Source organism: Chlorocebus sabaeus, chromosome 5, assembly GCF_047675955.1.
Source record: "Chlorocebus sabaeus isolate Y175 chromosome 5, mChlSab1.0.hap1, whole genome shotgun sequence".
Classification (NCBI taxonomy): domain Eukaryota; kingdom Metazoa; phylum Chordata; class Mammalia; order Primates; family Cercopithecidae; genus Chlorocebus; species Chlorocebus sabaeus.
In genome coordinates, this window is record NC_132908.1 from 56,904,237 (window position 1) to 56,917,056 (window position 12,820).

Genomic DNA, 12,820 nt, shown 5'->3' on the forward strand with positions numbered 1-12,820 from the left:
CAGTCATAGAAGCATTCTGTGCTGTGTGGTATGTGTGAGTAGAGAGAGAACAATTTGCTTTTTCCTGTATTCGAATGGGCCATACACAAAGACCTACATATTCTAGGACTTTCTGACCAAAAATACTGCAAAGATAAATAGGATTGGACCAAGTGAAGGATTCCTCCATCATGCTCTTTGTAGTTCTTCTTCAGTTCTTTATGTCTGGAACATTCTCATTGCCCATCACATTCCCTATTCCAATGCTAAATTCACAGATCTCATGAAACTTTTTTACAGGTTTTTAAAATGTGATATTCTTCTCTGAACACCCACTGAACTTTAATATCTTCATGTTTTAGGGGCTTCCTGTGTTCCACTAGTGTTATATTTCAGAAAGAGAAACATGCACAACTGTAATTATAAGGTTTTAAAGAGAGATACTGAGACTCACCCATTCGCTTCATTATTTCCAACAGTTTTTATCTTTGGTTGAATTAAAAATAAAAAGGCACATGAGCACAAACTACTAAATGTTAACTTTTAAAATTCATATATTTGTTTGGAAGAGCAAGGCAAGCTCTCTGCAAGAAACACTGGGATGCTGAAAAGTTACACTGATCTGTTTTATAATGATCCTAGCTACTTGGATTGGCATAGCAGATTAAAGTTTCTTTGTAAATTAGGAGATCTGGGCTGGGCGCGGTGGCTCACGCTGGTAACCCCAGCACTTTAAAGCCGAGGTAGGTGGATGACTTGAGGTCAGGAGTTCGAGACCAGCCTGGCCAACATGGTGAAACCCCATCTCTACTAAAAATACAAAAACTAGCTAGTCATGGTGGCGGGTGCCTGTAATATCAGCTACTCGGGAGGCTAAGGCAGGAGAATTGCTTCAACCCGTGAGGCAGAGGTTGCAGTGAACTGAGATCACACCACTACACTCCAGCCAGGGCAACAGAGCAAGACTCCATCTCAATAAAAAAATAATAATAATAAAAATAAAAATAAATAGATTGAGAGATCTGAAACAATGGGAACAGTACCACATCCTATGTTACTTTCTTTTCCTCAGAAAATCTGCTACACATCGTGTATCTACTATGCATTTTCCCTTGGAAAACTGAATTTTCCTCTCTCCTATTCAATTCAACTCAATACATATATTTCCATGACTCAATCTAATTTATTACCCACTTCTTCTGGCTGAGCAAGAAAACTTTGGGAAAATTGTCTTTGCAATAAATTATGAATATTAGCAAGATACCAACCACAGAATTAGATATAACCTGAATCACATCTGTTATCTATTTCTTAATATCTAGATAAGAATGCTTCTAAATTTCTCAAACTTTTTTAATGCTACGATGAATGGACAGCTATATTAATTAATTCTTAAGATTTATTTATTATATTTGGATCTCCCAAACCTTTTTTTTTTTTTTTTTTTTTTTTGAAATGGAGTCCTGCTTTGTCACCCAGGCTGGAGTGCAGTGGCATGATCTTGGATCTCAGCTCACAGCAACCTTCACCTCCCAGGTTCTAGCGATTCTCATGCCTCAGCCCCTTGAGTAGTTGGGATGCTACCACGCCCATCTAATGTTTGCATTATTAGTAGAGACGGGGTTTCACCATGTTGGCCAGGCTGGTCTCGAACTCCTGACCTCAAATAATCCACCCATCTTGGCCTCCCAAAGTGCTGGGATTAGAGGCATGAGCCACCATGCCTGGCCTCTTAATTCTTGGTCTGAAATTATGTTTTATAATTTAAAATGAATGGAAAAAATATTTTGTGTCTATGTATCATATGTAATAAAATCTCCAATTGACTAAAGTTTGTAAACCCTAGTAAAAGGCTTCCCTTACTATGTTTTCTACCTGGCTTTAGAGATCAGAATGTAGGCTCGAAGAGCATGGTCTGGCAGGGCATATACAATGAGTTCTATATATTTTTTCTGGACCAATCAGTAATTGGTAAATAAATTATCTATTTTACCCTTGAAAATCAAACTGCGTCATGACTTCAGATATTTGGGTATTTTTGGTACTTGAGACACATTACGGGGAAGAAGGTTCTTTATTATGCCAAATTCATAATTTTAATAGTAGCATTTCCTTCCTCCCAAGAGCTGGAAACTCTGTAAACGTGTCACACACACAATGTTACTTCGTCTCAAATCTTCCTGGGTTATTGATCGTTTCCAGTAAGGAAAAAATAACTCGCCCAAAGTTACTCAGAAAGTTAACTGCAAGCATGATATTCAAACTGAAAGCTCTATCCACCTTAGCACACTACCTCCATTCCTAGGCTACAACAAGCCGTATACTAGCCTATCTTACTCTCTAGATTTATTCCTAATAATTCCCTTCCTCATGGCCACGTAGTGTAGTATCTCTCAGTCAATACTACTGTGCTAGGGTCTCCTTATACTTTATTCCATCAATATACTTTCTATTAGACACCTTCCTAAAGAGCTCTCAAATTCATCCACTCATCTTTCCTTCAATTATAGCTGTCATCTTATTCCAAACTACCATTAATTTTATCCAGAAGAATGCAATAACTTTTTTTTTCCCAGACAGAGTCTTGCTCTGCCACCCAGGCTGGAGTGCAGTGGCGCGATCTTGGCTCACTGCAACCTCTGCCTCTTGGGTTCAAGCGATTCTCCTGCCTCAGCCTTCCAAGCACCTGGGACCTCTTTATTGGTTTTATCAAAGACCTCTGGACCATCTCCAATATTTTCACATCACTCTGCCTACCGTCTTCCTCATCAGCATTAACCCGTCAGTGGATTCCCATTGCTCTGAAAAGAAAACAATATATATTTATGAGACCTACAAGGCCACTGCAAGCTTGGTCCTGTCTAACCCTCAAATCTAACCTCACATCAGTTTGTATTTTGCTATTTGACTTAATTGTTTAAAGTATTTAGTTCTTACTAATTAATATTACATAACATATTTGGGGGTATGTACCATTGACTTTATATTCAACATTATTCCAATGCTCAGGCCTTGGAATTAGTCTGAGTGTAAATCCTACTTTGGCTTACCTAGTGTGGGGGTTTGTCATCTTTAATTCCTTCTTTTTCTTCAATTTTATTATTATAAAGTGGGTGCTAATCATAGTAACTATCTCACAAGGTATTTGTGAGAACTAAATGAAATAATATAGAAAAAATGGTGAATGCACTCAAGCACTGTATATTTTATGTTTATTTAATTAATGTTCACCCCCTTCATGGGGTGAGATTTTTAAGGTAAATGACAGCACACATTATGTCTGGTGTTCATTACCATGTATCACAAGTGCTTAGGATAGAGCTGACATAGTATTTTGATAAATGCTTATTAAATGAGAGAATAAATGACTGGATTTAAGTTTTACAACAAAACTGGTAAGATTGTCTGAGCTGAGCTCCTTCATCTGCCAAGTAAATGCCTCATATTTTTTGAAGACCCAGCATGTAGCTTATTGCCTTTTTGAAATCCTTCTGTGTTCTCTGGGGTATTGAAGAACTCCTACTGAGATAACTCCACCTACCTTATGCAAAATTCTATAATTACCTTTGTAACACTTCATATGTTAAATATTTTTTATAGATATTTCTCCTGAGATTAGAGTATTCAGGTCAAATGATGAATTAGAGAAAGTTTCTTCTCTCTAAAGATTTACAAAGTAGTCGAAGAAGACACCTGTTTATTAATTCATTCATCCAGTGAAGTAGTGGGTATACTATGGTGTTTATTGTACCGGAAGAAAAAAGAACAGAAAAATTAATAAGTAAGTGTAATGATGGAGATAAATGAGGGATAAGTGACTTGTGTAAAGAATAAGAGAAAAGGATTTTCTTTAGGTTAGAATAACTTTAATGAAGCAATGGTATTTAGCTGAAATTCACTGCCAGGAATAAGGAGCCAGAGAGAGAAGTAAAGATATGATTGTGGTCTCAAAGCATAGCAAGAGACTGGCCCACTGAGGACATCTGATGCTTGCTATCAGAATGAAAGAAGTAAGATATGGTAGGGACATGGGGTAAGGGATAAAGAAAAGCAGCAAAGCATTTTTAGCATTATTTTAACTTTTCTCAATTTTTCCAAAAATCTAAAAGGCAACTATTACTTAGTACTGAATTCAAATTTATGTCCTTCCATCGACATATTTTGAACCTCATCATTGTCTCCTTGAACATCTGCATCACTTATTGGTAATACAATAACTTCACAACTCAGGAACAAGAGATTCTGTATGAATCAAAAATGTGTTTGTTGTACTTAACCCCTTAGTTTTGTGATCTCCTGTGAAAGTATTGCAACTGACTAGGCACTGTGGCTCATGCCTGAAATCCCAGCACTTTGGGAGGCCGAGGGGGGCAGATCACTTGAGGTCAGGAGTTCGAGATCAGTCTGGGCAACATGGTGAAACCCCATCTTTACTAAAAATACAAAAAATTAGCTGGGTGTGGTCGCGTGTGCCTGTAATTCCAGCTTCTCAGGAGGCTGAGGCATGAGAGTCACTTAAACCTAGGAGGCAGAGGCTACAGTGAGCTGAGATGGCAGCACTGCACTCCAGACTACAGCCTGGGAAAGAGAGAGAGACTCCTTCTCAAAACAAACAAACAAACAAACAAAACCCCACCAAAAACAAAAATGTATTGCAACTGTTGAGGCAGTTGATCCCATTTAAGGATTCTCTGTTTGTAAGTTCAGAATATAAAAAGAGTCAACTAGACCAAGCCCCTGTCAACTTAATACTGCATGGCTCTCAGCTGCCTTTTATCACCACATTTTCCCTTCACCATGCTTGATCAATTTGAAGATTGACACAGAATGTTTTCTGGTGATCTGCTTTAGCATCTTTACTTTATTTTGGTGTCAGTCAGTCCACCAACAGTTGGATCTCAAAAATGACTGTTTAGTTTATTGAAATTATAATTTTTAGTTTCTTATCCATAGTCAGAGATTCCTCAAGGCTTTGGATTTTTTTTCCTGTCTTCCAAAGACTAATGCCACTATTTTAAATCCTGGCTTTTTCTTTTTTCTAGATAGCTAGGAAGGAAACCAAAAGATGTTTTTTGTTTTAATAATGAAAAGTTACATTTGGATCAGTAGTCTAAATACTACAAAGATGCCAATTCTCTGAAAATTTATCTGCAGATCCTACCAGAATTTTCTTCATAGGTATCAATAAGCTCATCATAAAATTCATACAGGAAGGCAAAGAAACTCAAAGGTGCAAAACAAACTTGAAAAGAATATTGAAGCAGGAAATGTCAAATAACTGATTTCAAGGCTTACTATAAAGTTACAGAAATTAAGCAGTATAGGATTGGCCAATTAATAAGTATATATAGACCCACAGAACAGAATAAGGATCTATAGAGATTGACATGTACAAATCTAGTCAATTGAATTTTGACAATAATCACATATTGCATGTTTTTTTAATATTAAGTTCCAGAACAAGCAAATTTAATCTGTGGGGAAAAAATCAAAATAATGGTTTCTTCTGTAGCCATGGGAGTGATGATTGACTTGGAAGGAACATGAGGAACACTCTTAGACAATGTTAAGATTTTATTTTTTGATAGAGGTTGGGTTACACAGGTAGATGCATGTCAAAATTCAGTAAATGTGTAATAAGAACTGTAAATTTCATTGTGTTTAAATTTTACAACAAATAAAAATAACTGTAAACTCTTTAAAGAGCAATATATTTTAAACAGCTGTCAAAATTGTCTAAGATGAAAATTTGCAAGAACAAAGTATTGCTAAACACACAGGCAAAATTCACAATGATTTCTTGAAAGAGAGATCTCCTTACTTAGGAAATGTTATTGATATCTCTAACAGATTTATTTTTTTCAGTTGGAAATTTCATATAGAGAATGGGATGTGGAGGAAATATTGAAGCAGGCCTCTAGAATATCAACAAAGAGATAAAAGGGATAGGAAATAGTCCTAGCAAAGAAAGATAAAAGGATCTTGGGTCATTTTGTGTAATTTTCAGGACAGAAGTTGAGAAATTGCTTATTGGCCATCTTCCCCATTTATAAAGGTAATGTATTGTGTTCATAGAGACCCATGGAACTACTTGGAATTTTGAGTTCATTTACTCAAGCCTTTATTACAAGTGACCACACTGATTTCCAGGGAGGAGATGTGACTTCCTGAAAATCTTGCAGCTCATTAATGGTTGAGTTTGGTTATAGACTATAGCATGATTGAGATTCCAGGTATCAAGCTAAAAGTGGGTACCGTGCCTGCAAATGTGAGAACTCAGGGAGGAGTCATTATATATATATATTTATTCTTATACTTTAAGTTCTAGTGTACATGTGCACAACGTGTAGGTTTGTTACATATGTATACATGTGACTTGGTGTGCTGCACCCATTAACTCATCATTTACATTAGGTATATCTTCTAATGCTATCCCTCCCTTCTCCCCCTACCCCACGACAGAAAATGCTATTCTATTAATAGAGACATATACAGTCTACTGGAAGAACATTGTCCTCACAATGCTTCATTCATGTATCTGTATTTCCAAAGTCCTTAATTGCTTCCTAACTGTCCTAAATAGATAATTCAAAGTTCCCATAAACCCACCTCCACTTCTAGAGGCAAGGGCTCTGACTGAAATAAGTGGGTTTGAGAGGTGACAATGTGCTAGCAGCCCTCGCTCTTGGCACCTCCTTGGCCTCAGCGTCCACTCTGGTGGTGCTTGAGGAGCCCTTCAGCCCACCACTGCACTGTGGGAGCCCCTCTCTGGGCTGGCCAAGGCGAGAGCCGGCTCCCTCTGCTTGCTGGGAAGTGTGGAGGGAGAGGCGCAGGCAGCACTCACAGGCCAGCACGAGTTCCGGGTGAGAGAGGGCTCAGTGGCCCCGCACTAGGAGCAACTGGCTGGCTCCCCTAGCCCAGGGCAGTCAGGGGCTTAGCACCCGGCCAGCGGTTGCAGAGAGTACACCAGTTCCCCCAGCACTGCCAGCCCGCCCGTGCAGTACTCAAATTCTTGCCGGGTCTCAGCCGCCTCTCCTAGGGGCAGGGCTCGGGACCTGCAGCCCGCCATGCCCGAGCTTCCTCCCCCTCCCCCATGAGTTCCTGTGCAGCCAGAGCCTCCCTGATGGGTGCCGCCCCCTGCTCCATGTTGCCTGGTCCCATTGACCACCCAAGGACTGAGAAGTGCAGGCGTGTGGGACTGACGGGCAGTTCTGCCAGTGGCCCGGGCAAGGCATCCACTGGGGGAAGCCAGCTGGGCTCCCGAGTCAGGTGGGGACTTAGAGAACTTTTATGTCTAGCTGGAGGATTGTATATGCACCAATCAGCACTCTGTGTCTAGCTCAAGGTTTGTAAATGCACCAATCAGTGCTCTGTGTCTAGCTAATCTGGTGGGGACTTGGAGAACTTTTGTGTCTAGCTACAGGATTGCAAATGCACCAATCAGCACTCTGTGTCTAGTTCAAGGTTTGTAAATACACCAATCGGTGCTCTGTGTCTAGCTAATCTAGTGGGGACTTGGAGAACTTATGTCTAAAGGATTGTAAATGCACCAGTCAGCACCCTGTCAAAATGGACCAATCAGCTCTCTGTAAAATGGGCCAATTAAATCTCTGTAAAATGAACCACTCCACAGAATGTGGGTGGGGTCGAGTAAGAGAATAAAAGCAGGCTGCCTGAATCAGCAGCCAACAGGGCAACCCTCTGGGGTGCCCTTCAACCTTGTGGAAGCTTTGTTAGTTTGTTGTTTTGTTATTTATGATGAATCTTGTTGCTGCTCACTCTTTGGGTCCATGCCTCCTTTATGAGCTGTAATACTCACTACGAAGGTGTGCAGCTTCACTCCTGAAGCCAGCGAGACCACGAACCCACCAGAAAGAAGAAACTCCAAACTCGTCCGAGCATCAAAAGGAACAAACTCCGGACATACCATGTTTAAGAACTGTAACACTCACCGCAAGAGTCCGCGGCTTCGTTCTTGAAGTCAGTGAGACCAAGAACCTACCAATTTCAGACACAGATTAATCATAGCTTACTTGCCACGGTTTTTGGTTCAGTTCATCTAAGCCTAAGCCAACGACTACCATGGCTTCCTCTGGATATTTTAGCTGATTTGAGTTGTGGTTCAATTACAAAGAAAGTCAACATTTTGCCTTAGAACCTTAAACATATTGATCTCATTTGGGATATCATGGGACACAAACAGGAAATACAGGATCTCTACAGCCACTTTTCTTGAAGTGAAGGTTCTTTTAACATTCAGTTGAAAAAACTGAAGTAAACTGAACCAAGAAAATGACAATAAAAAAATAAGTGAAGATAAATAAATCACAACTTTGACCAAATTATACCTAAATTCACTCTGGATATTTAAATTACATAATCCACTAAATTCTCTGTAATATTTAATTGTCTTCCACGGTTTTTTTTAAATATTTACAATCAAAGACATTCCAACTAATATCCGCCAGAAGAAATATTTCTTTTAAAGAATAGATTACTGAGAGTTATTTATTTTTAACAAGTTAGTTACTGAAGTAGATAAAGTAATATCTATTGTAAAATGCTAAGCACTTTGCATACATTATTGTGTTTAATTCTGACAACAGCCTCTTGGAGTAAGCAATACTGTTATCTTCATTTTACAAATAGGAGAAATGTGGCAGGTGAAAAAGAATGCTTCCTATGGATTGTGTTTATGTTCACACAGCCAAAATGTGTCAGTGTTGGCATTTGGCCCAGATTAGTCTGATTCTAAGACCATGACTAAGCACCTCGGAGTAACACATGCATTGACTTGAGGTGTGTAGGATACAAAGCAGTTTTAATACTGGATTTTAATTTCCAATATTCTTCTTTAAATGTACTTCAGTAAGGATCCCATTCCTTTCTTTCGTTTCTTTTCTTTTTCTTCTGGCTAGTCCTGAAAGTTTTTATTGACCCTATACACTTATGTTGAGTACTTGTATACTGTACACTTTTATGAACTCACCTATTTAATTAGACTTTCAGTTGATGCATTAAAGTTTGCCCATGCTATACATATATCTACTATCTGTAAGGAATAATGGTTTTGTCTTCTTCTATCTGTAAGGAATAATGGTTTTGTCTCCTCTTTTTGAAATTTTGTTCTTTTTATTTTGGTTTGCTTTTGTTTCTGCTAAGTATATTGAATGCAACCTCCAGAACAATGTTTAATAATAGTAGCATTAAATTTTAGTCGTGCTTCTGATTTTAATTAGACTACCTTTACTATTACACTATAAAGGTAATATTGGTTGTTGTTTTGAAAGAGATTATTTCTTTTTTAAGAAACTGTATCCCTATGACTATTTTACTAGATCATTATTATTTTAATGAAGCTACAAGTTGATGTTTATACATTTTAGATATGTTTTTTTAAAAAGGTAGGAAGAGAATTGTCTAGTTATCAGTTTGGTACAGGTCCAAGACTTGAGTGAATGGATGGAGAGTTGAGGTAGAAAGTACTCTATCTGTGGGTCTTTGAGACCTGAAAATTGAGAGCGTTTTCGCACCCCAGGGGCTGCTCCTGGCAGCCCTGCGGCCGTCACCATGCCACAGAACGAATATATTGAATTACACCGTAAACGCTATGGATACCGTTTGGATTACCATGAGAAAAAGAGAAAGAAGGAAAGTCGAGAGGCTCATGAACGTTCAAAGAAGGCAAAGAAAATGATTGGTCTGAAGGCTAAGCTTTACCATAAACAGCGCCATGCTGAAAAAATACAAATGAAAAAGACTATCAAGATGCATGAAAAGAGAAACACCAAACAAAAGAATGATGAAAAGACTCCACAGGGAGCAGTACCTGCCTATCTGCTGGACAGAGAGGGACAATCTCGAGCTAAAGTACTTTCCAATATGATTAAACAGAAACGAAAAGAGAAGGCGGGAAAATGGGAAGTCCCTCTGCCTAAAGTACGTGCCCAGGGAGAAACAGAAGTATTAAAAGTTATTCGAACAGGAAAGAGAAAGAAGAAAGCATGGAAGAGGATGGTTACTAAAGTGTGCTTTGTTGGAGATGGCTTTACAAGAAAACCACCTAAATATGAAAGATTTATCAGGCCAATGGGCTTGCGTTTCAAGAAAGCCCATGTAACACATCCTGAACTGAAAGCCACCTTTTGCCTACCGATACTTGGCGTAAAGAAGAATCCCTCATCCCCACTGTATACAACTTTGGGTGTTATTACCAAAGGTACTGTCATTGAGGTAAATGTGAGCGAATTGGGCCTTGTGACACAAGGAGGCAAAGTTATTTGGGGAAAATATGCCCAGGTTACCAACAATCCTGAAAATGATGGAAGTATAAATGCAGTCTTACTGGTTTGACAGCAATTTCATATATAATTATCGAGGACTACACACCAATTGAGAAAACTGCCATTACTGTGATATTTCTGAATACTACCAAACAGCCATACATGTCTGCAATGAAGAGATTAATTAAATTGTAAACATTAAAATAAAAAAAAGAAAGTACTCTATCCACGTTTTAATATCTGAGCAGTCTTTGTTGCATAAATCATAATGCCCCTTCTCCATATTCTATCAATTAGTGCCTTTTAAAAATTCATTCTGGAATATGGTTATATATTTGTCAATCTTTGTTTATTGTTGTGATGTGATTTTTATTATTTTTCCATGTCTCCATAGACATTTTTTAAGGGACACTGTAAAAGGCTACATCCAAACCTGATGGAGACATGAAATCTCAGGCCTCCAACCTGGTCATTTCTCAGCCCGTCATCACTTTCACAATACTCAATTCCTTTTAGAGGAAAAGAATCTATATGGTTTTAGAGATTAGGTTTCTGGCCTAGAATGCCTGCTGGTTTCCTACTTACTATGCTAATTGTCCAAAATGCTTGTTCATTCATGCATTTAAGTGAAGAAACTGCTCAGTGGCTTTGGGGTGGTGTTCTAGTCTCTCTTGTTTTCTGAAAGACAAACAATAAGTTACAGAGCTATCTTATAAACCACCCTTTGCTTACCTTGAGGCATCTATTGAGTCAGTGAATATTTTTCCATGCCATCTGAGCACGAGGCATTTTGCTGGGCACCAAGGATACAAGACTGAGTAAAGAGGACACAGCCTCTGCCCTAATACAGACTAAAGAGTAAACAACTCAGCTAGTAAATAAATGTTTCTCTGCTCTTGTCTGTACTAACCAACAAAGGTAAGTACTCTAAAAGGAAAGAACTGTGCTCAGAATTATAGAAAGACAAGGATATGTATCCATCAGTCAAGTTCTCATGGGAAGCAAATGGCACACTCAATTGGAATCAAAAAAGGGACTGTAAAAGGGAATGATAAGACCATTTCTAAAGATGTGGGCAGGGTGGAGGAAACTACAGAAGACCATGCAGAATCCTGAAATCAGAAACAACTGCAGGTTTGGAAGGATGAGGGAAGGAATGGTTTTTAAGACCCAGTGACAGAGAAGCCCAGGTGAAAGGGCCACCTGAAAGAACACAGCTACCCTCCAGCACATGGGAAAACCCAGACAATAAAAGCCATACCTTCTCTTGTGTCTTCCTCTGTGCTCTTCTTGCGGTGCTCATCATGGACTGGATTCATTAGGAAGCACAGGGCCAGAGTGTCTTTGCCTATCACACACTCTTGTCAGCTCCCTTTGGAATGGAGCAGTGTTTGAAAGGGTTGGGTGGGCGGGTGGATCTGGAAGAAGAATGGAAAGATCGAAAACATAAGCAAGTGACCTACTCTGAGGACTAAGAGAAGTTTGTAAAGTCAGAAAGTTCTTGGTAAGAATGCAGAACTGATGGTGACACTGATACTCGGTGACAGCATTGCTTTGAGTAAGTCACTCATTCTTCCCCAAACCCAATGCCATATCAGAAAGTTAATAATAATAATAGGTACTGTTTGGGATTGCTATGAGGATGAAAAGAAAAAAAAATGATGTAAAGCCCTTTGAGTTGTACCTGGTCCACATAAAAAAATTACATGTTAAATGTTATCATGAATAGTAGTTTATTTTCTGCTATAATTGTTCATAGTAGTCAGAAATGTCCCTGCATTTTCCTGGACAGAAGAGTAGTAAGTCAAACTGGCACACTTGAAATTAATTGGATGAAAGAGGTGGATGCTGCTGCTAAAAGAGAAGTAAACCATATTGCAATTTTTGTAATTTTTGTAAATTAGTGGTTCTGCCAATTCCTGGCCAGGAGAATTGTGAAGTTCTGAAGAGATAATTCAATTATTTAAAACAGAGCAAATATAGCTACAACCTAAAAGCAGTTGCAGGTTGACCTAGAAGGAAGGATTTCAGGAAGACAGCAGAAATAGTTGGTGTTTTCACTATATCCGGACCCTTACGATGCATACTTTAATTCTCACAACACACAAGAATCATGCAAGATGTATACTTATGTATGCATGTATATATGCATAAAAACACACATAATATACAAGGCACAATCAACTTTTCCTGCCGCTATCCTACCCCTTCAATCTTCCAGAGACTTAGGAGACCAAAAAGGGGAGGCTCTCTAGGCAGAAAAGAGTGTTAACACTTAGCTTCACATTTGGTATGGCTTGATGCTTTCTAAACTCTAAACAGTAGATGATTGAAGTTTCCTCTAAAATCACTTTTGGCTTCAAAGATGATTACTTGTATAAATTATTTTTTAATGGAAGAGGGTGGGAAGAGTGGATGGGGATAACTAATGCAGGCTTCTTCTCATACCAATTTTCTATCTCAAAGTAAAATTTAATTTAAGTTCTTGAGGCCTTCAGTGTTAATGAGTATTTATTCCTCTTTTTCTTATAAAAAAAGATGAGCATTTTTAGCGTGAT

At 38.6% G+C, this 12,820-nt stretch overlaps 1 protein-coding gene across 1 annotated transcript; it reads left to right on the top strand.

The window, feature by feature from the left end:
- Window positions 1–9,477: 9,477 nt before the first annotated feature.
- On the top strand, window positions 9,478–10,479 carry LOC103233098 (ribosome biogenesis protein NSA2 homolog). The gene has a single exon (XM_007993544.3). It carries the CDS (start codon window positions 9,550–9,552, stop codon window positions 10,330–10,332), a length of 783 nt encoding a protein of 260 aa, XP_007991735.3. The 5' UTR covers window positions 9,478–9,549; the 3' UTR covers window positions 10,333–10,479.
- The last annotated feature ends 2,341 nt before the right edge of the window (window positions 10,480–12,820 follow it).